Below are 25,508 nucleotides of genomic sequence, written 5' to 3'. Positions count from 1 at the left end.
ACGCACAGAGCGAACTCGCTCTGTGCTGTAATGATAGCGCGGTGCCGCAGCGGGGATCCCGGGGGTCCCCAGCAGCGGGGCCGCAGCGATCTGACATCTTATCTCCTATCTTTTGGATAGAAGATAAGATGTCTAGGGGCGGAGTACCCCTTTAACTTTCTGGCAACAGTTTATTTAAAAAAATAAAAAAAAATTGTTTCCCACCTGAGTACCCCTTTAAGGAGTTAAGAAAAGACTTCTTATAAATATGTACAAATAGATAAATGGTCGTACAAAAGACTATGGTCAAAAGCTGTTAATGTTTTCCTTTCATCCTATTATTTTGTTATGACTTGAAATACAAATAATTCATTAAATAAACCCGTACTGTACTGTACTTCCTCAGTAAATAGTCGCTTCTTGCGATTGCGGTTTATGCAACTTCTCACGTAGTTTCACTTACACCCAGATCAAAAACTACCTAGCAGCTTCGAATGAGCGTCTCTCTAGCAACAAGTGATGTCATCTTACTCCTGATTTCCTATTGGCCGAGAACTTTAGGACGGACGTTCTGCTTTGTGGATTTTAGCATATCGAGCTGGAATGCAGAGATGAGAGGGTTACTTCCAGGGCTTATGCTGGTATACAGCTCTATATATCTCCATGTATCAGGTATACAGCATTCCTCATTCATCACCGGATATCCCGCCATCACTGCGTTGTAATAGACTTTATTTTTTACATATATAATTAGTATTTGTCACTAAGGGACTTAAAGTTGAAACCTGTCGCTTTATAAGTCCGTAACATTCCACTGTTGTGTTATCTGTGTTATCTTTTGTGCACCAGCGCCACCTAGAGGACGCAGTGACATGAAAATTAAAGATAATATTGTAATTTCTGATATTTATGAACAACATTTTTGCTTTATTTGTATTCGATGAAGTTTATTTATTTAAATATATATATTTTTTTTTTTACATGACTGTCTTTTCACAGGTTACGTTATGCAGGAGATTTCATGGTGCACATACGGAGATGATGAGCGAGGAAATGCGACATTTTTCTATATTATGTCATTTAATCACGTTCCTGCACTGGTCTATGACAGCTCTGAGAAAATGTTTTTGCCTTATCAATCACCCATCTTCAAAATGATGGCCGTAGTGAGGAAGTATACTACGGAATTTAACACTAAACCGTACATGTTAAATTACGTGAAATCTGAGGAGAAGAGATGTAAAGAGAACCTAAGGACATTCTGGAATGGTACGGTGGAGAGAAGAGGTGAGTGGGAACATTCCGAACAGAATACATGCGAATGGTATTTTTAAAAAAAAATTTTTTAAGTTCATATCTAAGTTTTTTAGTTGTTAAAGGGGTTATCCAGGAAAAAAACAGTTTTTTTATAGATCAACTGGCTCCAGAAAGTTAAACAGATTTGTAATTTACTTCTACTAAAAAATCTTAATCCTTTCAGTACTTATGAGCTGCTGAAGTTGAGTTGTTCTTTTCTGTCTAAGTGCTCTCTGATGACACCTGTCTCGGGAACCGCCCAGTTTAGAAGCAAATACCCATAGCAAACCTCTTCTACTCTGTGCAGTTCCCGAGACAAGCAGAGATGTCAGCAGAGAGCACTATTGCCGGACAGAAAACAACAACTCAACTTCAGCAGCTGATAATTATTGAAAGGATTAAGATTTTTTAATAGAAGTAATTTACAAATCTGTTTAACTTTCTGGGGCCAGTTGATATAAAAAAAGAATTTTTTTTTTTTTCTGGAATACCTCTTTATCTAAGATCTTTATACCAATGCATCCCTGGAATCATCAGTTTAAAGGGGTGCTCTGCCCCTAGGCATTATTATCCTCTATCAAAAAAGGATAGGGATAAGATGTCGCCTCCATTCATGTCACACCACGCCCCCTCCATTCATGTCTATGGAAGGGGGCGCCACGCCCCCTCCCATTCATGTCACACCACGCCCCCTCCATTCATGTCTATGGGAGGGGGCGCCACGCCCCCTCCCATAGACATGAATGGAGAGGGCGTGACATCACAAGGGGGCATAACTTGACGTCACGACCCCCGCCACAGGAACCCATACTGTTAAGAAGTGCTGCACGGAGATCACAGGGGGACCCCTGCGATTTGGCATCTTATCCCCTATCCTAAGATGTCTAGAGGTGGAGTACCCCTTTAAGCTCCTAGATCCCAATGCAAAATCTGTACCAGGTGAGTCCTCACCTACCCTCTGCCATTTATAATAATGGTATCTTCACATGTGACAAAAAGGCCTTTGAGGCCCCCTCGGGCACCAGGGCCTGGGTGTGAATGCCGCTTCAACACCCCCAAAGCTATGCCACTGCAAATGTCAGATTGTATACTAGTATACATTATATTGTGTAGGTAAGACTAGAGGCGGAGTTATACATGACAAACTGAAAATCGAAAGAATAAAGGTGTCGCCCACAGACACATACAGTAGATTTAGTGAAATCAGCCCCATGTAGCTTAACTTAAAGGGGTACTCCACTGGAAAACATTTTTTTTAAATCAGCTGGTGCCAGAAAGTTAAACAGATTTGTAAATTACTTCTATTAAAAAATCTTAATCCTTCTAGTACTTATCAGCTGCTGTTATGATCCACAGGAAGTTATTTTCTTTTTGAGTTTCCTTTCTGCCTGACCCCAGTGCTCTCTGCTGACACCTCTATCCATTTTAGGAACTGTTCAGAGCAGGAGAGGTTTTCATGATTTGCTCCTACTCTGGACAGTTCCTAAAATGGACAGAGGTGTCAGTAGAGAGCACTGTGGTCAGACAGAAAGGAAATTCAAAAAGAAAAGAACTTCCTATGCATCATACAGCAGCTGATGAGTACTGGAAGGATTAAGATTTTCTAATAGACGTAATTTACAAATCTTTTTAACTTTCACACCAGTTGATTTAAAGAAAAAAAATGTTTTCCAGTGGAGTACCCCTTTAAGCTGATGCTACTTGCAGACAGACAAAAATATATAGTAAATAACAGGCTTTGCTAAAGAACAGTACTAGTGGATGCAAGTAGTTGCTACCTGCTAGACATTTTCTCTCCGTAATGGCCCATTTGTTCAAAGAAATACTTCCTACTATGTACAATAATATAACTACTATAATACTGCCTCATATACAAGAATATAACTACTATAATACTGCCTCCTATACAAGAATATAACTACTATAATACTGCCTCATATGTATAAGAATAAAACTACTATAACACTATTCCTATGTACAAGAATATAACTACTATAATACTGCCTCCTATACAAGAATATAACTACTATAATACTTCTCCTATATACAAGAATATAACTACTATAATACTGCTCCTATATACAAGAATATAACTACTATAATACTGCTCCTATATACAAGAATACAACTACTATAATACTGCCTCCTATATACAAGAATATTACTACTATAATACTGCTCCTATATACAAGAATATAACTACTATTATACTGCCTCCTATACAAGAATATAACTACTATAATACTGCTCCTATATACAAGAATATAACTACTATAATACTGCTCCTATATACAAGAATATAACTACTATAATACTGCCTCCTATATACAAGAATATAACTACTATAACACTGCTCCTATATACAAGAATATAACTACTATAATACTGCTCCTATATACAAGAATATAACTACTATAATACTCCACCTATATTCAATAATATAACTACTATAATACTGCTCCTATATACAAGAATATAACTACTATAATACTGCTCCTATATACAAGAATATAACTACTATAATACTGCACCTATATACAAGAATATAACTACTATAATACTGCTCCTATATACAAGAATATAACTACTATAATACTGCTCCTATATACAAGAATATAACTACAATAATACTGCTCCTATATACAAGAATATAACTACTATAATACTGCTTCTATATACAAGAATATAACTACTATAATACTGCTTCTATATACAAGAATATAACTACTATAATACTGCTCCTATATACAAGAATATAACAACTATAATACTGCCCCTATATACAAGAATATAACTACTATAATACTGCTCCTATATACAAGAATATAACTACTATAATACTGCTCCTATATACAAGAATATAACTACTATAATACTGCCTCCTATGTACAAGAATATAACTACTATAATACTGCTCCTATATACAAGAATATAACTACTATAATACTGCTCCTATAAGCAAGAATATAACTACTATAATACTGCCTCCTAGATACAAGAATATTACTACTATAATAATGCTCCTATATACAAGAATATAACTACTATTATACTGCCTCCTATACAAGAATATAACTACTATAATACTGCTCCTATATACAAGAATATAACTACTATAATACTGCTCCTATATACAAGAATATAACTACTATAATACTGCCTCCTATATACAAGAATATAACTACTATAACACTGCTCCTATATACAAGAATATAACTACTATAATACTGCTCCTATATACAAGAATATAACTACTATAATACTCCACCTATATTCAATAATATAACTACTATAATACTGCTCCTATATACAAGAATATAACTACTATAATACTGCACCTATATACAAGAATATAACTACTATAATACTGCTCCTATATACAAGAATATAACTACTATAATACTGCTCCTATATACAAGAATATAACTACAATAATACTGCTCCTATATACAAGAATATAACTACTATAATACTGCTTCTATATACAAGAATATAACTACTATAATACTGCTTCTATATACAAGAATATAACTACTATAATACTGCCTACCTTGTAAAATAATATAACTACTATAATACTGCTTCTATATACAAGAATATACCTACTATAATACTGCTCCTATATACAAGAATATAACTACTAAATTACTGCCTCCCATATACAAGAATATAACTACTATAATACTGCTCCTATATACAAGAATATAACTACTATAATACTGCTCCTATATACAAGAATATAACTACTATAATACTGCCTCCTATGTACAAGAATATAACTACTATAATACTGCTCCTATATACAAGAATATAACTACTATAATACTGCTCCTATAAGCAAGAATATAACTACTATAATACTGCCTCCTATATACAAGAATATAACTACTATAATACTGCTCCTATATACAAGAATATAACTACTATAATACTGCTCCTATATACAAGAATATAACTACTATAATACTGCTACTATATACAAGAATATAACTACTATAATACTGCTGTCACGATGCCGGCTGGCAGGAGGTGGATCCTCTGTGCCAGAGAGGGATTGGCGAGGACCGCGCTAGTGGACCGGTTCTAAGACACTACTGGTTTTCACCAGAGCCCGCCGCAAAGCGGGATGGTCTTGCTGCGGCGGTAGTGACCAGGTCGTATCCACTAGCAACGGCTCACCTCTCTGGCTGCTGAAGATAGGCGAGGTACAAGGGAGTAGGCAGAAGCAAAGTCGGACGTAGCAGAAGGTCGGGGGCAGGCAGCAAGGATCGTAGTCAGGGGCAACGGCAGGAGGTCAGGAACACGGGCTAGGAACAGACAAGGGAACGCTTTCACTAGGCACTAAGGCAACAAGATCCGGCAAGGGAGAGCAGGGGAAGTGAGGTAATATAGGGAAGTGCACAGGTGATCACACTAATTGGTAATTGGGAAGATTGGGCCAGGCACCAACATTGGTGCACTGGCCCTTTAAATTGCAGAGACCCGGCGCGCGCGCGCCCTAGGGAGCGGGGCCGCGCGCGCCGGGACAGGACCGACGGAGAGCGAGTCAGGTACGGGGACCGGGGTGCGCATCGCGAGCGGGCGCCACCCGCATCGCGAATCGCATCCCGGCTGGAGGCGGGACTGCAGCGCACCCGGTCAGTGGATCTGACCGGGGCGCTGCAGCAACGAGGATGAGGCGAGCGCTCCGGGGAGGAACGGGGACCCGGAGCGCTCGGCGTAACAGTACCCCCCCCCTTGGGTCTCCCCCTCTTCTTGGGGCCAAAGAACCTGAGGAAAAAAAAGTCAATTTTTCCGTGATGAGGTCCGATGCACATTAGGAGGGGTTCTGTGCGGAAACGCATGAGACAGTCCAATCTTTTATTGTTAATACAAAAGATGTAGAGGGGTCTGGCGAGACTGGTCACAGGGACGTAGAACCTGTTGATAAGAGAGGCCAAAAAAAATTTTCCTGCAGATCCGGAATCCAAGGAGACCATAGTAGAGAAGGAGAAGGTAGAGGCAGATATCCGCACAGGCACAGTAAGGCGTGGAGAAGCAGAGTTGACATCAAGAACTGTGTCACCTTTGTGCGGAGTCAGCGTACGTCTTTCCAGGCGGGGAGGACGGATAGGACAATCCTTCAGGAAGTGTTCGGTACCGGCATAGTACAGGCAAAGATTCTCCATGCGGCGTCGTGTCCTCTCTAGAGGTGTCAAGCGAGACCGGTCAACTTGCATAGCCTCCGCGGCGGGAAGCACAGGAACGGATTGCAGAGGACCAGAGGAGAGAGGAGCCGGGGAGAAAAAACGCTTCGTGCGAACAAAGTCCATATCCAGGCGGAGCTCCAGACGCCATCCGGAAGAACGCATGTCAATGCGAGTGGCAAGATGAATGAGTTCATGTAGGTCAGCAGGAGTCTCTCGTGCGGCCAGAACATCTTTAATGTTGCTGGATAGGCCTTTTTTAAAGGTCGCGCAGAGAACCTCACTATTCCAGGACAACTCGTAAGCAAGAGCACGGAACTGAATGGCGTACTCGCCAACGGAAGAAACACCCTGTTCCAGGTTCAGCAGGGCAATCTCGGCAGAAGAAGCTCGGGCAGGCTCCTCGAAGACATCACGGGCCTCAGTGAAGAAGGACTGGACTGCGGCTGTGGCAGAATCATTGCGGTCCCCATCAAACTTGTCCGGCAGGGACAAGCAGGGGTTAAGAACGGCCGGTTGCTGCGGAGGAGTTGCAGGAGCCGGCGGAGGAGATGGTTGTTGCAGCTGTAGCTGTGACTGAAGTTGCTGTATCTGCGGCAGCAGCTGCTGTGACTGAAGTTGCTGTATCTGCGGCAGCAGCTGCTGTAACTGTGACTGAAGACGCTGTGTCTCGGAGATCAAGTATGCCAGCTGTTGATCTCGTTGGGCGATCTTTACGCCAAATTTGTCCGGCAGGGACAAGCAGGGGTTAGGAACGGCCGGTTGCTGCGGAGGAGTTGCAGGAGCCGGCGGAGGAGATGGTAGTTGCAGCTGTAGCTGTTGCTGTATCTGCAGCTGCTGTATCTGTGACTGAATACGCAGTGCCTCGGAGGTCAAGTATGCCAGCTGTTGATCTCGTTGGGTGATCTTTAAGGCTAGCTGGGCGACCAATGTAGGATCTTCAGCGGGATCCATGGCCGGATCTACTGTCACGATGCCGGCTGGCAGGAGGTGGATCCTCTGTGCCAGAGAGGGATTGGCGAGGACCGCGCTAGTGGACCGGTTCTAAGACACTACTGGTTTTCACCAGAGCCCGCCGCAAAGCGGGATGGTCTTGCTGCGGCGGTAGTGACCAGGTCGTATCCACTAGCAACGGCTCACCTCTCTGGCTGCTGAAGATAGGCGAGGTACAAGGGAGTAGGCAGAAGCAAAGTCGGACGTAGCAGAAGGTCGGGGGCAGGCAGCAAGGATCGTAGTCAGGGGCAACGGCAGGAGGTCAGGAACACGGGCTAGGAACAGACAAGGGAACGCTTTCACTAGGCACTAAGGCAACAAGATCCGGCAAGGGAGAGCAGGGGAAGTGAGGTAATATAGGGAAGTGCACAGGTGATCACACTAATTGGTAATTGGGAAGATTGGGCCAGGCACCAACATTGGTGCACTGGCCCTTTAAATTGCAGAGACCCGGCGCGCGCGCGCCCTAGGGAGCGGGGCCGCGCGCGCCGGGACAGGACCGACGGAGAGCGAGTCAGGTACGGGGACCGGGGTGCGCATCGCGAGCGGGCGCCACCCGCATCGCGAATCGCATCCCGGCTGGAGGCGGGACTGCAGCGCACCCGGTCAGTGGATCTGACCGGGGCGCTGCAGCAACGAGGATGAGGCGAGCGCTCCGGGGAGGAACGGGGACCCGGAGCGCTCGGCGTAACAACTGCTCCCTATTTACAAGAATATAACTACTATACTACTGCCTAACATGTAAAATAATATACTGTAACTACTATATTACAACATGTTGACTTTAATGGATAAGAGAACTTTCATAACTAACCTTTTGTATGTAATATGCATGACTTCCTATATTTGCAGCAAAACCATCTATGGAGGTATTTTCTCCAGAGGAATTTAACGGGGAAAATCTCCCAGTACTGATCTGCCATGTTTGGGGCTTTTACCCTCAAGACATTATTGTAACCTTGGTCAAAAATGACAAGATGGTGGTGAAGAATGAAACTGAGGCTGTACGAGTCGGGGACTGGACCTACCAGGTTGTTTTAAAACTAGATTTGCGGGATTCCCTTCCTGGAGACAACTACACCTGCCTAGTAGAACATCAAAGCCTCGATGGTTCCATGATGAAAACTTGGAGTAAGTATGAGAAAGTTTTCTCAGCACTATAGGAAGACTATACTAAAGCCTACTATATAGCATAGTAACAAAGTTCATAAGGTTGAAAAAAAGACCAGAGTCCATCAAGTTCAACCTATAACCCTAATGAGTCCCTACCTAGTTGATCCAGAGGAAGGGAAAAAACCCTCGTACTAGAGGTAAAAATTCCTTCCCGACTCCAAATATGGCATCAGAATAAATCCCTGGATCAACGTTCTGTCCCTATAAATCTAGTATACATAACCAGCAATGTTACAGTGTTCCCTCAACATGCGATGGTAATTCGTTCCAAACGACCCATCGTTTGTCGAATCCATCATATGTTGAGGGATCCGTGCAATGTAAAGTATAGGAAGCTGTACTCACCTGTCCCCGTCGTTCCGGACCAGGTCCTCACCGCTCCTGATGCTGTCCCAGGGGCTCCCGATGCTGTCCCGCTGCTCCGGTGTCTTCTTTGCGATCCTCCGGCTTCTTCCGCATCTTCTGCAGGGTCCGGGCCTCGCTTTCTGGTGATGTTATTACGCTGCTGCGCCGGCGCGGCGTGCGTAGTGACGTAATAACGACGCTGGAAAGCGAGGCCCGGACCCTGGAGAAGATGCGCAAGACACCGGAGGATTGTGAAGTGGACCCGGAGCAGCGGGAATAGGTAAGCGAACCTGCCAGGGATGCTTAAACTGCTATCCGACTGCAGCTTAAGCATTTTGCGCTGTCGGATAGCAGTTAATGCGATGGCCCCGACATATAAAAGCATCGTATGTCGATGCTGACATCGACATGCGATGGCCTCTGAGAGGCCATCGTATGTCGATTTTATCATATGTCGGGGCCATCGCATGTCGGGGGGTTACTGTATTATTCTCCAAAAATGCATCCAGACCCCTTTTAAATTATTTTACCAAGTTCACCATGACCACCTCCTCGGGCAGAGAATTCCACAATCTCACTGCTCTTACAGTAAAGAACCCCGTCTGTGCTGGTGTAGAAACCTTCTTTCCTCTAAACGTAGAGGATGCCCCCTTGTTATAGATACAGTCCTGGGTATAAATAGATCATGGAGAGATCTCTGTACTGTCCCCTGATATATTTATACATAGTTATTAGGTCTCCCCTAAGCCTTCTTTTTTCTAAACTAAATAACCCTAATTCTGATAATCTTTCTGGGTACTGTAGTCCTCCCATTCCCCGTATTACTCTGGTTGCTCATCTTTGAACCCTCTCCAGCTCCACTATATCTTTCTAGTACACTGGTGCCCAGTACTGTACACAGTATTCTATGTGTGGTCTGACCAGTACTGTACACAGTATTCTATGTGTGGTCTGACCAGTACTGTACACAGTATTCTATGTGTGGTCTGACTAGTGATTTGTACAGCGGTAGAATTATTTCCTTGTCGTGGGCATCTATGCCCTATTGATGCCCCCCTTAATTTTATTGGCCTTGGCAGCAGCTGCCCGACACTCGTCACTACAGCTAAATTTACTGTTAACTAAGACTCCCAAGTCCTTTTCCACGTCATTCGTCCGAAGTGTGCTCCCATTTAATATATAATCCCAGCCCAGATTTTTCTTCCCCATGTGCATGACCTTACATTTATCAGTGTTGAATCTCATCTGCCACTTCTCAGCCCAAGCCTCCAACCTGTCCAGATCCATTTGTAACAGTGCATTGTCCTCTATTGTGTTATCTACTATACAAAGTGCACTGTCCTCTATAGTGTTTACCACTTTACAGAGTTTAGTATCATCTGCAAAGATTGCTACTTTACTATTCAAACCCTCTACAAGGTCATTAATAAATACATTAAATAGAATAGGACCCGAGACTGACCCCTGTGGTCCCCACTAGTAACAGTCACCCAATCAGAATAAGTACCTTTAATAACCACCCTCTGTTTCCTATCACTGAGCCAGTTACTTACCCACTTACACACATTCTCCCCCAGCCCAATCCTTCTCATTTTATGCACCAACCTTTTATGTGGCAGTGTATCAAATGCTTTGGAAAAATCCAGATATACGACAACAAGCGATTCCCCTGGTCCAGTCTGGAGCTCACCTCCTCATAAAATTTGATCAGGTTAGTTTGACAGGACCGATCCCTCATAAAGCCATGTGATATGGGATCATACATTTATTTTTATCAAGATACTCCAAAATAGCATCTCTTAGAAAACCCTTAAACAATTTACATACAACGAAGGTTAAACTAACAGGCCTATAATTCCCAGGGTCACCTTTTGACCCCTTTTTAAATATTGGCACCACATTTGCCATGCACCAGTCCTGGGGAACAGTCCCTGTCACTATAGAGTCCCTGAATATTAAAAATAGGGGTCTGTCTATCACATTACTTAATTCCTTTAGAACACGGGGGTGTATGCCATCTGGACCTGGTGATTTGTCTATTTTGATTTTTTTGTATGCGGCACTGTACTTCTTCCTGGGTTAGACAGGTGACCTGTACTGGGGAGTTTACCTTATCTCGCTGTATTTCACCTGGAGGGGCAAGCTGTGCATAACTAGCTTGCCCCCTGACTGGTGAGAAGTTAAGGGGTTAAGAAATATACAGGCAAGGTTTTTAGCCCCCTCCCCCGCCTGTAAAACTTGTTGGTAACTATAGTGGTATGTCCCATGGGTGGGGGGGGAAGGAGTGCACCAATCAGGGGTTTAATAGTTTCCCAGGCTTTCAGGGGCCCTCCCCTGGGTATTTATAGCTGTGGTGCCTCCCTTCCCCCCCTCAATCTGCCCAGGACCCGGAGTTTTGACTGCTGGTTGGTATGTGTCTTCCTTTTATTTGTGGCCCGGATGGTGCAGGAGGGTGAGGGCTGGCATGCTCCCTTGTGGCTGAGCTGGCCTCCCCTCCTGTTGCACCCGAGGCGGGTTCGGGAGGCTGGCGGACCCACAGTCCCACTCTCCTACCCACTATGGCCCCTGTGAGCCCTGTCCCGCCCGTTCCTTTTGCCCCCTTCCCTGCCCGTGGCCAAAGCCCTCTCCCCTGCCTGTGCCTGTATCCCTCCCTCAGGCGTGCTCCTTAGGAGCATGCTCTGCTGTCTTCCTTGTCCCCCCCCTGTCCCCCTCCTTGTCCCCTCCGTCTCTTTTTCCTCTTTGCGGTCCCCTCCGTCTCCTCCCCCCCCCCTGTTCCCCTCCGTCTCTTTCCCCCCCCCTGTCCCCCCCCCCCCCCTGGCTCTGGAGGCAGCGGCCCCTGGGGGGCTGCTGCTGTTTTAACTCCCTATGCGCAAATGGACGCTTATTAACTTCCATTTGTGCTCCTTCAGATATAATGCGCGCTCACAAGGTGAGTGCGCATTATATCTGTGGGTCCCGGTTGCTCTTAGCAGCCAGGACCCATGCCACGCCGGACATCGCCGATCGGGCAGATGTCCGGCATTACATCTTTAGACGCGGCGATCTAAGTTCATCGCCGCGTCTGAAGATGTACTTTCAAGCATCCCGGCTGCTCAGTCGGGCTGACCGGGACAATCGTGATCTAATCGCGTTGTCCCAATCAGCTGGGATGCAGCAGGAGGGTCACTCACCTGTCTCCTGCGCGTCCGCTCGTTGATTGATTGCTCCAAGCCTGAAATTCAGGCTTGAGCAATCAATCGTTGATGGCACCGATCATTGCCATGTTAATACATGGCAAGTGATCAGTGTTAGGATCAGTGTGTGCAGGGTTATGGCTCCTATGGAGCTATAACATTGCAAAAATAAATAAATAAAAAATAAATAAAAACGTTAAGTCAATAAAGGTCATTTAACCCTTCAATAATAAAAGTTTGGTTTGCCCCCTTTTCCCCATCCCGAAAAAAAAATTTTTATAAATAAATTATAAAAATAAACAAATAAAAAATATATATATAAATAAATGAATAAATAAAAAAATAAAAATAAATAAAAGTTACTCTATACACGTGAAATGCATAATAAATAATATTGGTAATTTAATACACATATGACATTTCTGTTTAGCATACTCGGTCAATTTTTCTACCGTATGTATTAATAAACGGTGTTCACAAAAAAAAAAAAAAAACAATCCGAGAAAATGGCAAGGGTACTGCGGGCTCTTTCGGATTACGGCGCAAACTATTTGAGCTCTCATATCGTCCCCTCTCATTTACCCAGCTTCTCACCCCGCCCACGCTGGCACCTCTCCCCTTACCCCACCCCCCTGCCCACTGCGTCTGCCCCCCCCCCATCACCTCTCCGCCCAGTGTTCCCAAACCCCCCCCCTTCTTCCTCCTGCCTCTCCAATGCCCCCTGTGGAGGGGTAGTGAGTGTGGTGGCGGAGTGCCCGCGACCCGGCGGTCTCCGGCTTGCCTTGTCCCACGCCTGCGGCGGTGGTGAAGTGGTTTTTCCAGCTGTTGGCTTCTCCATCTTATGGAATTGGTGAGTGTTCTGATGCGGGGCTTGGCCCCTTCCCCGGTTAGTGTGCTTATGGCTGCGTTCTGTGCAGTGTTCGTCCTTTTGTTTCTGTGTGTATGTTGAGTTTGGTCTCTGGTTGGGAGTTGGGTACGTCTCTTCTTGGCAGGGTGCTTTGGTAGAGTATCATTTTCTGTTGTGCGCACTTGGGTGAGTGCTCTTTTGGCCTTACGCTCTGGGTGGCCGTGGTTTGGCGGACTTGGCTCCTGAGGCTTGTTCCTTATCCTGATTCGGTGGGTGCCGCCCAGTTACGGTTTTGTTTCTTTTGGTTTTCTCCCCCTTTGTTTGGTTTATCTCTCGGTATTTTCCCAATCTCTGGTAGGCATGGGACTTCTGTATGTCGTTTTGGGTGCTTTAGCTGATGTGTTCGGTGGGTAGGTTTCGCTTGAGTCTCCGGGGGTAGGTTCGCATGAGTCTCTGTTTGCCTTGCCTTGTGAGTTCTTCTGTTCGGGGTGGTATTCCGGAGGGTGATTCTCCTGTGCTCTGCGCTTGTGGGTGTGTGGTTTGTTGTTGCAAGGCTGACACGCAAATTGTGAAGCGTTCCATATTTGGTGCTCGCTTCGGCAGCACATATGTTAAAATTGGAACAATACTGAGTAGATTAGCATGGGTTCCGCATGCCACGTTGGCGTTGGTCTGCTGCTTTCCTGTGGTCAGGGTGTGATTGCGTTTTCTCTGTTTTGGTTTCTTCGAGGATCGCTAGGTGCCCTGGTTACGGTCCTTGCTGGTTTCCTGATTGTTCCACGTGGAATATGGTTCCGGGCGGAGTTTTTTCCTCCAGGTTGTCTCTGGCCGCCGAGGGTGTGTGGTATCGGTGCCCCCGCATGTGTGCCCCGGGTGCGCTAAGGGCTGATGTTTCGGCTGGTTGGGGTTTTTTCATGTGTTGTGCAGTGGACAGGCCTGCTTTCTGTCCCCCGTTGCAGCTCACGGGAAGCTCGCTCTGTTTCCGGATGTGGCCGGTTTGGTTGGTTGTTGGTGTGGTTTGCTTTCCCAGTGGTGCTACTGGGTGGTTTAGCCCTGGGTCTTGGTAGTCAGTGGGTTTCTGCCATGCTTGGGTTTTGTTAGCGCTTTTTCCTTGGTATTGGTTGTGGGACTTTGGGTGCTTGCTTCGGCAGCTCATGTTCTGGACTTGTGTGGGTTGGCTTGGCCCCTGCGCTTGGTAGCGCTCTAATTTGGTGTTACTTTGCTTCTTTTCTGGGGTGCTTTGAGTGATCGTGGCGTGTTGACGGTCTGACATTCGGGGAGTTGTCACTGATATTACTCTTGTGGATTTCTTCCTGTGTTCGGCTTGTTGCGCCCTTGTTGTGCTTCGCTGTTTGAAGTTACAATTTATTTTGGGGCTGTGCTCCCTGGGGTCGGTATTGGGTGTTGACGCTTTGTCTCGTTTTTCTCTGGCAGGGGTTCCGGAGGTTGCTCCCTCGGGCGGAGTCGGAAGGTTTGCCTGTGTGGCTGGCCCGTGGGTCATCGTGGAGTGTGGTGTGTATTTCTTGGTCCGCTTTGGTGGCTCCTGCGAGTGGTTGGTGGTGTGGAGGCCGGGATGTCTACAGTGGAGGGGGGTCCCGGAGGTTCCAAATGTGTCTGTGGATAGGGGATTTGTTTTTAGTACCTGGAATGCCCTTTGTAGTAACCTTCCGGGCTCTGATGTTTATTCCTATTTCGTTTTCATAGGATGTGATGACGGAAGTTGACTGCTGTGTCACCTCTCCAAGGAGGTTCGAGATTTGGGCTGTGTTCTCCGTGCATCCAAATAACATTCTTAGTATGTGCTGCCGGGTAACTTCACCTGTTCATGTGAATCACCTTCTATTCAAAAAGAAAAAGGAGAAAACAGGTGGGTGGCTTTCCCACTGTGCTGCGACCCAGTGGGGTGCGGTTGGCGCATGGCGGGGGGTAATTTTTTCTTTTCTACTTTGCGGTTGGTGGGATGTTGGTGTGTACCTAGCGACTGGGCCCGTGAGTGGGTGGCCTTGCTGTCGGCGACCGGTTTTTCCTATCAGTTTTGGGTCACTTGGTGGCAGCTGCGGGTTGGATTTTTGGTTGTCGCTTTTGCGTCGTTTTGCTCATCCGAGGTTTGCGCTGGCTTTTTTCGGGGCTATGTGGATGGGGCACTTCCTTTCTCCTCATCTGGGACTGGGGTGTCTGTTTTTTGGGTGCCTATTTTGTGCAATTCGTGAAACAGTAAAAAAAAAAAAAAAAATGAAAAAAAATAAATAAAAATTATAAATTTTAAAAAAAATTAAAAATTAAAGGCCCCATTTTTTGTCCGAGACTGCTTCGGCGATCCAGGTAGCGCAGCTTGTGCTGCATGGGGGTCAGCGAATGACTGTTTTTTCGGGTTGTCGTCCTATTGCTTGACGGGGCGGCTGTGGGGCGCCCCCCACCTTTTTTCTTTTTTGCTCCCCGCCCCTGATTATTCAGTTTCGAGTTTTTTGTCTGTTTTGGGTTTTGCTTTTCTTTGATAGGATGGGGTGTTGTGAGTTTGAGATTCGCCCTCTTGTATCGGGGCCGGCGGAGATGGCTTGGTTTCCGGAGAGGGTAGCGCAGCGCGTGGGGCGCTGGCGATCTGCGTGTTGCGTTGCTATTTTCGCCCAGTTTGATGTTTCCCATATGTGTTATGTTTTGCGAGCGGTTTTCCGCAAGGTGGTGCGAGTGCTGCGGCTCTCTTCTGTGTATGGGCGAGTCTGAGAGTTGTGTTCGCACAAGAGTTATTGAAAAAAAAAAAAAGGATTCATAAATAAAATGAATGATTACAAATTAATATAAGAAATAGGTCCTGGCGGCAAGTACCTCGGTTTTCCTGGAGAGGAAACGTGTTGGGTGGATTTCCTGGAGAGGAAAAGTTTTGGGCGGATTTCCTGGAGAGGAAACGTGTTGGGCGGTTTTCCTGGAGAGGAAATGTGTTGAGAGGATTTCCTGGAGAGGAAATGTGTTGGGTGTGTCCGTGGGGCTGAGGTGGCCCCAGGTGTTGGCTATCCAGTATCTCTTGGGTGGGGGTCGGATCCCAGTGTAGGGCTAACTGGTCTCCTCCGTGGCGGTAAGAAGACGGTGAAAGCGGGGTCAACCCGGGGTAGACCTCCACACAGGACAGTGTGGCAGCACCTCTCGGGTTGGCAAGAAGCCAATCGGTGTCTTTGTTACAGTTAAATTGTTATTTATATAAGTAATTTTATAAATAAAGCTGTGGCCGATCCCCACCCATAAAAAAGTTGAATTGTTGTTGTGTCAGTTATTATTTAATTAATTATTGTAATAAGGGGGAGGGGTAGTTATAGCCTGCTAGGAGCTAATTGTGTCTCAACAGTCTGGAGGGGCAAGCTGTGCATAACTAGCTTGCCCCCTGACTGGTGAGCAGTTAAGGGGTTAAGAAATATACAGGCAAGGTTTTTAGCCCCCTCCCCCGCCTGTAAAAACTTGTTGGTAACTATAGTGGTATGTCCCATGGGTGGGGGGGAAGGAGTGCACCAATCAGGGGTTTAATAGTTTCCCGGGCTTTCAGGGGCCCTCCCCTGGGTATTTATAGCTGTGGTGTCTCCCTTCCCCCCTCAATCTGCCCAGGACCCGGAGTTTTGCCTTCCCTCCCTCCCTTTTTGTATCTCTGTTTATTGTAAGTCACAGCTTGGCGGTAAGAAGACGGTGAAAGCGGGGTCAACCCGGGGTAGACCTCCACACAGGACAGTGTGGCAGCACCTCTCGGGTTGGCAAGAAGCCAATCGGTGTCTTTGTTACAGTTAAATTGTTATTTATATAAGTAATTTTATAAATAAAGCTGTGGCCGATCCCCACCCATAAAAAAGTTGAATTGTTGTTGTGTCAGTTATTATTTAATTAATTATTGTAATAAGGGGGAGGGGAAGTTATAGCCTGCTAGGAGCTAATTGGGTCTCAACAGTCTGCCCTTTCATTTTCCTCGGTGAATACAGTACAGAAGAATCTGTTTAATATATTTGCTTTTTCCTGTTCCCTGTTTATAATTTCTTCTTTATCGTTTTTTAAAGGGCCAACACTTTCATTTTTAACCTTTTGCTATGTATATAGTTAAAGAACATTTTGGGGTTACTTTTACTCTTTTTGGCAATGAGTCTTTCTGTCTCTATTTTTGCAGCTTTTATCAGTTTTTACATATTTTACATTTTTATTTATAGCTTTTTAATGCTTCTTCACTGCCGTCCTGTTTTAGTAGTTTAAATGCTTTATTTTTGTCACTTATTGTCCACCTAATGTTCTTATTCATCCATATTGGTTTTCTTTTATTCCTGACCCTTTTATTCCCATAAAGGTATATACCTCTTACAGTGAGAATTTAAGATATTTTTAAAAGTCTCCCATTTAGCTTCAGTATTCTTATTTTTGAGGACATTATCCCATTTTATATTGTTAAGGGCTTCTCTGAGTTGATCGAACTTTGCTTTCCTAAAGTTCATTGTTTTGTGGCCCCTCGAGAGATTCCCTTATTGAAGAAAAAGTTATAATATATTATATTATGATCACTATTTCTTAGGTGTCCGTCTACCTGCACATTAGTTACTCTGTCGGGTCTGTTGGTTAATATTAAGTCTAGTAGGGCGCCCCCTCTGGTCAGGTCTGTTGGTTAATATTAAATCTAGTAGGGCGCCCCCTCTGGTCGGGCCCTGCACCATTTGGGACAGATAATTGTCTTTAGCTATAGTCAGAAACCTGTTTCCTTTATGAGATTCACAGGTCTCAGTCTCCCAGTTTATATCAAGATAGTTAAAGTCCCCATTATTATCACCTCATTCTGATTTGCTGCCTTGTTTATTTGCCTCAGTAATTGATCTTCTGCCTCTTCCATTATGTTTGTGGCTTATAACAAACCTCTATCAGAATTTTTTTTTTAATCTCCATATAATTCTACCCATAATGACTCCACATTATCGTTTCCCTCCCGTATATCCTCCCGCAGTGCGGCCTTCAGACTGGACTTTACATAAAGACAGACTCCTCCCCCTTTCCGTTTTGTCCGTTCCTTCCTGAATAGACTATAACCCTGTATGTTGACCGCCCAGTCACAGCTATCGTCCAACCAAGTCTCTGTTATACCTACTATGTCATAATCCTCCTCAGACATTATCAACTCCAGTTCGTCAGTTTTAATGGACCGACTTCTGGCATTAGTCAACATGCAATTCAATGGTGTATGTTTTTTCTTTCTGTGAAGCCTATCCCTATTAACTATTCTAAGCCCTCCCTCCGCTCCACCCCCAGGTACATTAATAAGTCCCTCCTCTCTATCTACACTATCTTCCCCCTCTATGTTATAGGTTCCCTCCCCCCCAATCCCTAGTTTAAAAACTCCTCCACCCTTCTAGCCATCTTCTCCCCAAGCACAGCTGCCCCCTCCCCATCCCTACGGTAGAGCCGATATCCGACAGAGAAGTCAGCCCAGTTCTCCATGAACCAAACCCCTCCTTCCTAAACCAGCTTCTGAGCCCACTGCCTCTCTGGTGTGGCTCGTGGTACAGGTAATATTTCAGAAAATATTACCTTGGAGGTCCTTGCCTTAAGCTTGCGTCATAAGTCCCTGAAATTATTTTTAAGGACACTCAACCTACCTCTTACTTTGTCATTGGTACCAATATGTACCAAGACTGCTGGGTCCTCTCCAGCCCCACCCAGAAACCTGTCAACCCGATCCGCGATGTGCCGAACTCGAGCACCAGGAAGATATTGTACTATCTTCTCCATCCCATCTTCTTTATCCACAAACATGCAGGATCTAGATCTAGTTTTGTTCTGCCTTGGGACCTTAATTTAAGAATTTCACTTAAAGGGGTACTCTGCTCTTAGACATCTTATCCCCTATCCAAAGGATAGGGGACAAGATGTCTGATCGTGAGGGTCCTGCCATTGGGTACCCCCACGATCTCCTGCCCGCCACTCAGCATTCTGAATGCTGGATTGAGGGCTGTGGTCATGACGTTATGCCACACCTCTCATGACGTCACACCATGCCCCCTCTATTCATGACTATGGAAGGGTTCGTGACGGCAGCCATGCCCCCTCCCATAGACATGAATGGAGGGGGTGTGGCATGACATCACGACCCCGGCCGCAAAACTCAGCGTTCGGAACGCGGTCGTTCCCAGTGGCAGGATCCCAGGGATAAGAAATCTTGTCCCCTATCCTTTGGATAGGGGATAAGATGTCTAGTGGTGGAGTCCCCCTTTAAAACAATTGAAGTTTTAAAAACAGAGGTCCAAGCACCATTGTGAAAGAAATAGAGGAACGTTTTTTTTTCATATATAGGGTCGTTACGCCCCTTCCCATAGACATGAATGGAGGGGGCGTGGTGTCACAAGGGGTGTGGCTGTGACGTCAGGATCCTGGCCTCCTGCTCCAAGCATTCGAAACAAAATGTTCAGAACGCTGGAGCACGGGAGTACCCTTTTAAGTTGTCAAATTGTGGAATTGATGTGTTTTTCCATCCTCCAAGAAATAATAATATAAATATTGCCTTCAAATAATAATATAAAAATTACCTAAAAGCCTTTGAATACAATGCTGTGGCCTAAAGGCCGAAAATATGTCTTGAGGGTTCATCCTAATGGCTAAGTGTGTGTATCAATTCTCCTTTCCCTCTTTGAAATAAAATGAGGCCCTTTGACTCTATGATAGACTCATCCATTATTTCTCATCCACACAGAACCTGGGTTGACCTCCATTCAGATCATTAAGATCAGCGTCTCTGTAGTGATCTTTGCACTAGGACTGATCACTTTGATCGCAGGAGTTTTATGCTGGAAAAATGGCAAGAAAAGTGGTAAGATCCTGTGAACATGGACAGATGACATAAATAAGGCTTTTTTCTGCTTTTGTCTTCTAAAGGGAATTTCCACCTTTTATACCCTGTTTATCCCCTGCTTAAAGGGGTATTCCGGTATAAGATTTTTTTTTATAAATAGAACTAGAATACCAATTTACTAATAAATAGGGATGTCCCGATACCGATACTAGTATCGGTATCGGGGCCGATGCCCGGCATTTGCATGGTATTGGGGACTCGTTTAATGTCCCCGATACCAAGGCCGATACCTGCTGCAGTGCGGCCGTCAAATGCACCGCTCCACTGCCCCGTTCTACTGTTCGCATCCCCGTTCTGCCGTCCACATCATGGCGTCCGATGGAGGAGCATGTGACATACACGTCACTCCACCCCCTCCACTGCGCCCAGCGTAATGCTACGGAGGAAGCAGAGTGACGTGTATGTCACATGAACCTCCATAGGGCGCCATGATGCGGACGGGAGAACGGGGATGCGGACAGCAGAAAGAGGCAGCAGAGCAGCAACCGCAGGTGAGCAACTACCGTGGGGGCGCTGTCTAGAAGGTAGGCACTGTTTACAAGGGGGGCACTGTCTACAGGGGGGCCTGCTGTTTACAAGGGGGCACTGTCTACAAGGGGGGCACTGTCTACAAGGGGGGGCTGATGTTTACAAGGGGGCACTGTCTACAAGGGGGGGGGGGCTGCTGTTTATAAGGGGGCACTGTCTACAAGGGGGGCCCTGCTGTTTACAAGGGGGCACTGTCTACAAGGGGGGCCCTGCTGTTTACAAGGGGGCACTGTTTACAAGAGGGGGGGCCTGCGGTCAACAGGGGTGCTGCTACTAATGTCTGCAACTTTCTATACTACCTACAAGGGGATACTACCTACTATTAAAGGCAATCTTACAGCAGAGTCACCTGCATTAACTTGAATTTATAGGTAGATAGTGCAGGTGACCCGGATTCTACCGCTGCTCACCATGTGAACATCAGCGCAATCGCTCTTTAGACATCGGTCTCGATGCAAATGCAAATTCCCTTTTCTGTCCAGCAGCCGCCTCCATTGTACACAACAAGAAACCCACATATCAGAACGGTAAGCAGCGCCAGAAACCGCATCACCTTGGTGTCAGATTCCCTTTAAAATAAAAATACTCGTAATTGGTATCGGCAAGTACTAGAATTAAAGTATCGGTACTCGTACAGTGGTCCCTCAACATATGATGGTAATTCGTTCCAAACGACCCATCGTTTGTCTAATCCATCGTATGTTGAGGGATCCGTGCAATGTAAAGTATAGGCATCTGTACTCACCTGTCCCCGTCGCTCCAGACCAGGTCCTCACCGCTACCGCTGCTGTTCCAGGGGCTCCCGATGCTGCCCCGCTGCTCCGGTGTCTTCTTCGCGATCCTCCGGTGTCTTGCGCATCTTCTGCAGGGTCCGGGCCTTGCTTTCCGGTGACGTTAATACGCTGCTGCGCCGGCGCGGCGTGCGTAGTGACGTAATAACGACGCCGGAAAGCAAGGCCCGGACCCTGGAGAAGATGCGCAAGACACCGGAGGATCGCGAAGTGGACCCGGAGCAGCGGGGATAGGTAAGTGAACCTGCTGGGGCACATTACACTGCTATCCGACAGCAGCTTAAGCATTTTGCGCTGTCGGATAGCAGTTAATGCGATGGCCCCGACATATAAAAGCATCGTATGTCGATGCTGACATCGACATACGATGGCCTCTGAGAGGCCATCGTATGTCGATTTTATCATATGTCGGGGCCATCGTAGGTCGGGGGGTTACTGTACTAGGTCTTAAAAAATGGTATCGGGACATCCCAACTAATATAGTGTTATCCCAAATTATACTGGATTTTAAAGGATTTTTCTTATTTCCCCCTGACAGGAAGTTGTGTAGTCCTCTCGTTGTCAGTGTGGTATTGTCTCAGTAGCCACTCCCTCTCTAACAGGAAGTTGTGTAGTCTTTTCATTTTCAGTATGGTGTTGTCTCAGCAGCTCACCAGTCTTAGAGGAATTGGCTGGATCTTGTCTCTGAGCCCCTGAGTGATGTCACCACCTCTGACCAGCCCCATCAACTACATCACCATCTCCCTGTCATAAACATATAAATCTCTATTGATATACATGGGCACTGTGTAATGCTTAGTTTCTTCTGTGATGGCGCTGCAGGGAAATTTAACACTTAAATGGGCACTGTCAGGTACAAAAACTTTTGTAAAGCCTGTATAACCAATAGGTTTTGCAATCGCTTTCATTACAAAATTTTCAGTATTTCATACTGAAAAAGCCAGTCAAACATCTGCCCCCCCCTGCCTGCTTGGACACATACTAGTCCTGCTGTGTCCATGAGTCATCACCTATGTCATGGACACACTTCCTTGATTGACAGCTGTGAGTGCAGGGCTCAGAGCTGGAGGAAAAATCCTCCCACTGTCAGCTTGTGTCCCGCTACAGTCAGTGAGGACAAGCTGGGAGTTGTAGTTTTGCTAATGCTAGGGGAGATGTAAACAGACAGCATACTGAGGGAGGGGGCGGAGACCTGCACAGTGAGGCCACGCCCCCTCCCTTTGAGAGGAATTCAGACTAGTGAGCTAAATTAAAAGTGTAATAAAAAAATAAATAAAGGTGCTAGACACATAAAAATTAGATGTACATGGTCAGGATTAGGTACTGAGTGATAGATTAAAAAAAACATTTTTGTTGGATCTGACGGGTACCTTATCATGGGGGATTGTTGAGATGAGGAAATGGAGAAAAAGACCTTGGCAGCAGGCGCTCAGGTGTCCAATGGAAGTATCACACTAAGGTCACGGAGATAAAGTATTCAGCAACTTTATTAATGTACAGCCATAACGCGTTTCGGGGTTATTCTTCCACTTCTTCAGATTGACGAAGTACAAGTGATGTACTGAAGAAGGGGTAGAATAACCCTGAAATGCGTTATTTCTGTACATTAATAATGGGGGCAGCCATCTTTGCCTCAGCTGTTGTTAGTAGATATGTGTTACAGCAGGTTGATGACTCCTATAGGAGAGTTTTGGGGGCATGCTCTGTGACCTGTGCAGAGGTCAGTATGCAAGAAAAGGAGGTGAACTATATTCATTGTTTTCTTTACATCTTCTGTAGGTTACACTCCAATTCCAGGATACAATGATGCAAACTGAGGCTCTACTAGGTAAGTATTAAAGGAATATATCATCTATCTATAACTGCTGGGGGTAAATCTAAAGGCTTTGTTGACATTGTAGTTTTAAGAGATGGAAAAATCTTATGCAGAATCGTGTGAGATAATCAGATCTAGATGTGGTTTCCACAACCAACACGCACATTTAGATGTGGATTTTCATATAGGTTCTCTGCCTTCATTCAAAAGTAGCAGATCCTTCCATGTCGGGAAAATTCCACCGTCGTGATGTTCAGAACCGTGCGCCAAATAGTCTGCATGGTGGAGACTGACGAGCAGATTGACTTTTTTCCTGAATACTTTCTCTTTTACAGATCCTGATGGGATTGAGGGAGAAATCTGCCCAGAACACTCCGCAGTGACAATGGTTGTATATGGATCTCGCCATGGACCAGAAACACTTCTGAGCTGTCACCAGATGGTTTTGCAGACCTATTGTGCACCACTTAAGGACACTTATTGCGTTTTAAGTTTTTACTTCATTCACTTCCATGACAATTGCTTGTTAGGAAAAGTTTTATATTGTTTTTTTATTTTTATTTTTTGCATTCATTTCACTAAAATCATCAAGGAAAACTCACAAGGATCTGCAATGTCTCTTCATCGTACTTGTAGGTTACGCCTGGTGCGGTATTACAGAAGTACAAATACCGTCTGTCAATCTAACCGTGAAGGAGATACATGTTGGAAATTTAAAGGGGTACTCCGCTGCTCAGCGTTTGGAGCTTGTGATGTCATAGCCCCGCCCCCTCATGATGTCACGCCCCGCTCCCTCAATGCAAGTCTATGGGAGGGGGCGTCAAGCCCCCTCCCATAGACTTGCATTGAGGGGGCGGGACTATGACGTCACAAGCTCCCGGCTCCAGCGTTCGGAACAGTTTGTTCCAAACGCTGAGCAGCGGAGTACCCCTTTTAAAGGGGTACTCCGGTAGAAAACTTTTTTTTTTACATCAACTGGTGCCAGAAAGAGAAACAGACTTGTAAATTACTTCTATTAAAAAAAATCTAAATCCTTCCAGTACTTATTAGCTGCTGAATACTACAGAGGAAATTCTTTTCTTTTTGGAACACAGTGCTCTCTGCTGACATCTCTGTCCATTTTAGGAACTGTCCAGAGCAGCATATGTTTTCTATGGGGATTTTCTCCTACTCTGGACAGTTCTTAAAAAGGACAGAGGTGTCAGCAGAGAGCACTGTGGTCATGATGTTAGCAGAGAGCTCTGTGTTCCAAAAAGAAAATAAGTTCCTCTGTAGTATTCAGCAGCTAATAAGTACTGGAAGGATTAAGATTTTTTAATATAAGTACTTTACAAATCTGTTTAACTTTCTGGCACCAGTTGATTTAAATAAAAAATAAAAAATTCCACCAGAGTACCCCTTTATAGGGAACCAATCATCAGATTTTACCCTATATAACGCTTGGCAAAGCGTTATATAGGGTAAAATCTTTATCCTCACCATCCCTGGGGGGACACTCCTGCCTGCGGGGATGGCGAGGATATGAACTTATAAACTAGTCCCCGCCGGCCCCGTAAGTAGTCCCCTGGGCGGGTAGCCCCTCTTACCATGTACCGTTACTTCGGTCCACAGTGACGCCCCCTCGGCTTGATTGATGGGCCGCATCATCATTCTGCTCTACTGAATAGACGGAGCAGAGCGATGACGTGACCCGTCAATCAAGCCTAGAGGGCGTCGCTGCTGGCCGAAGTAACGGGACTAGGTAAGAGGAGCTCCCCGCCCAGGGGACTACTTACGGAGCAGGCGGGGACTAGTTTATAAGTTCATATCCTCGCCATCCCCGCAGGCAGGAGCGTCCCCCGGGGATGGTGAGGATAAAGATTTTACCCTATATAACGCTTTGCCAAGCGTTATATAGGGTCAAATCTGATGATTGGTTCCCTTTAAGGGTAATGTAATTGCTCCTAAGGCTTAGACTACACAAAGACCCATTTTCTGTGTGAGATTGAGTTGTAGATGTTGTGTGTTTTTATGATGTTTGTGTAAATTTCTTTCTTTTATAAAGATGTCGCTATTGCAGCTGTTTGGTACATAGCTATGTGTAGTGTGAGTCTTAGGATGCGTCTTCTTTATATTGTGTTGGAACAACTAATGTAAAAAAAAGGTTGTCCAAAGGTAAAAAAAAAAAATTATAAAAAGAAGCGGATGCGCAGGGAAGAGTAGATAGGGAGGTGTGTTTTGTAGTACGCTTGTTTTTTAAATACTGTAATTAAAACCGCTTTCTTATTTAGTTTTTTCCCACTATATTCTTCATAATTTCATGAGATTCTGACTTCATTCTCTGTTGTTATCACCAATAAAGTGATGGTTTAAAAAAATTTGATAAGAAAAGGGGCAGACTGGGTTGGCAAAATTAAGAAAGAAGTACTCACCATACAGATCCACCCATCGTTGCTGTTTTCACTGTGCCCAGGTTATCACTTCCTGTTTCCTGTCTGGAAACACAGGAAATGCATGCTCGGTCAATCACCCGTCATAGTGCTGAC

The 25,508-nt window shown here is 45.3% G+C and overlaps 1 protein-coding gene across 1 annotated transcript; it reads left to right on the top strand.

Moving 5' to 3' along the window:
• Positions 1–458: 458 nt before the first annotated feature.
• LOC130290973 (HLA class II histocompatibility antigen, DM beta chain-like) lies at positions 459–23,980 on the top strand. Its single transcript, XM_056539258.1, has 6 exons — positions 459–651; positions 979–1,266; positions 8,307–8,585; positions 19,690–19,806; positions 22,947–22,995; positions 23,319–23,980. The coding sequence occupies exons 1-5, from the start codon at positions 474–476 to the stop codon at positions 22,982–22,984; spliced, it is 900 nt and encodes a 299-aa protein (XP_056395233.1). The 5' UTR covers positions 459–473; the 3' UTR covers positions 22,985–22,995; positions 23,319–23,980.
• Positions 23,981–25,508: the final 1,528 nt, after the last annotated feature.

The sequence above is a fragment of the Hyla sarda genome, chromosome 9 (assembly GCF_029499605.1).
Source record: "Hyla sarda isolate aHylSar1 chromosome 9, aHylSar1.hap1, whole genome shotgun sequence".
Classification (NCBI taxonomy): Eukaryota; Metazoa; Chordata; class Amphibia; order Anura; family Hylidae; genus Hyla; species Hyla sarda.
The sequence above is the reverse complement of the archived record's forward strand: the minus strand, read 5'-3'. Positions and strand labels throughout refer to the sequence as shown.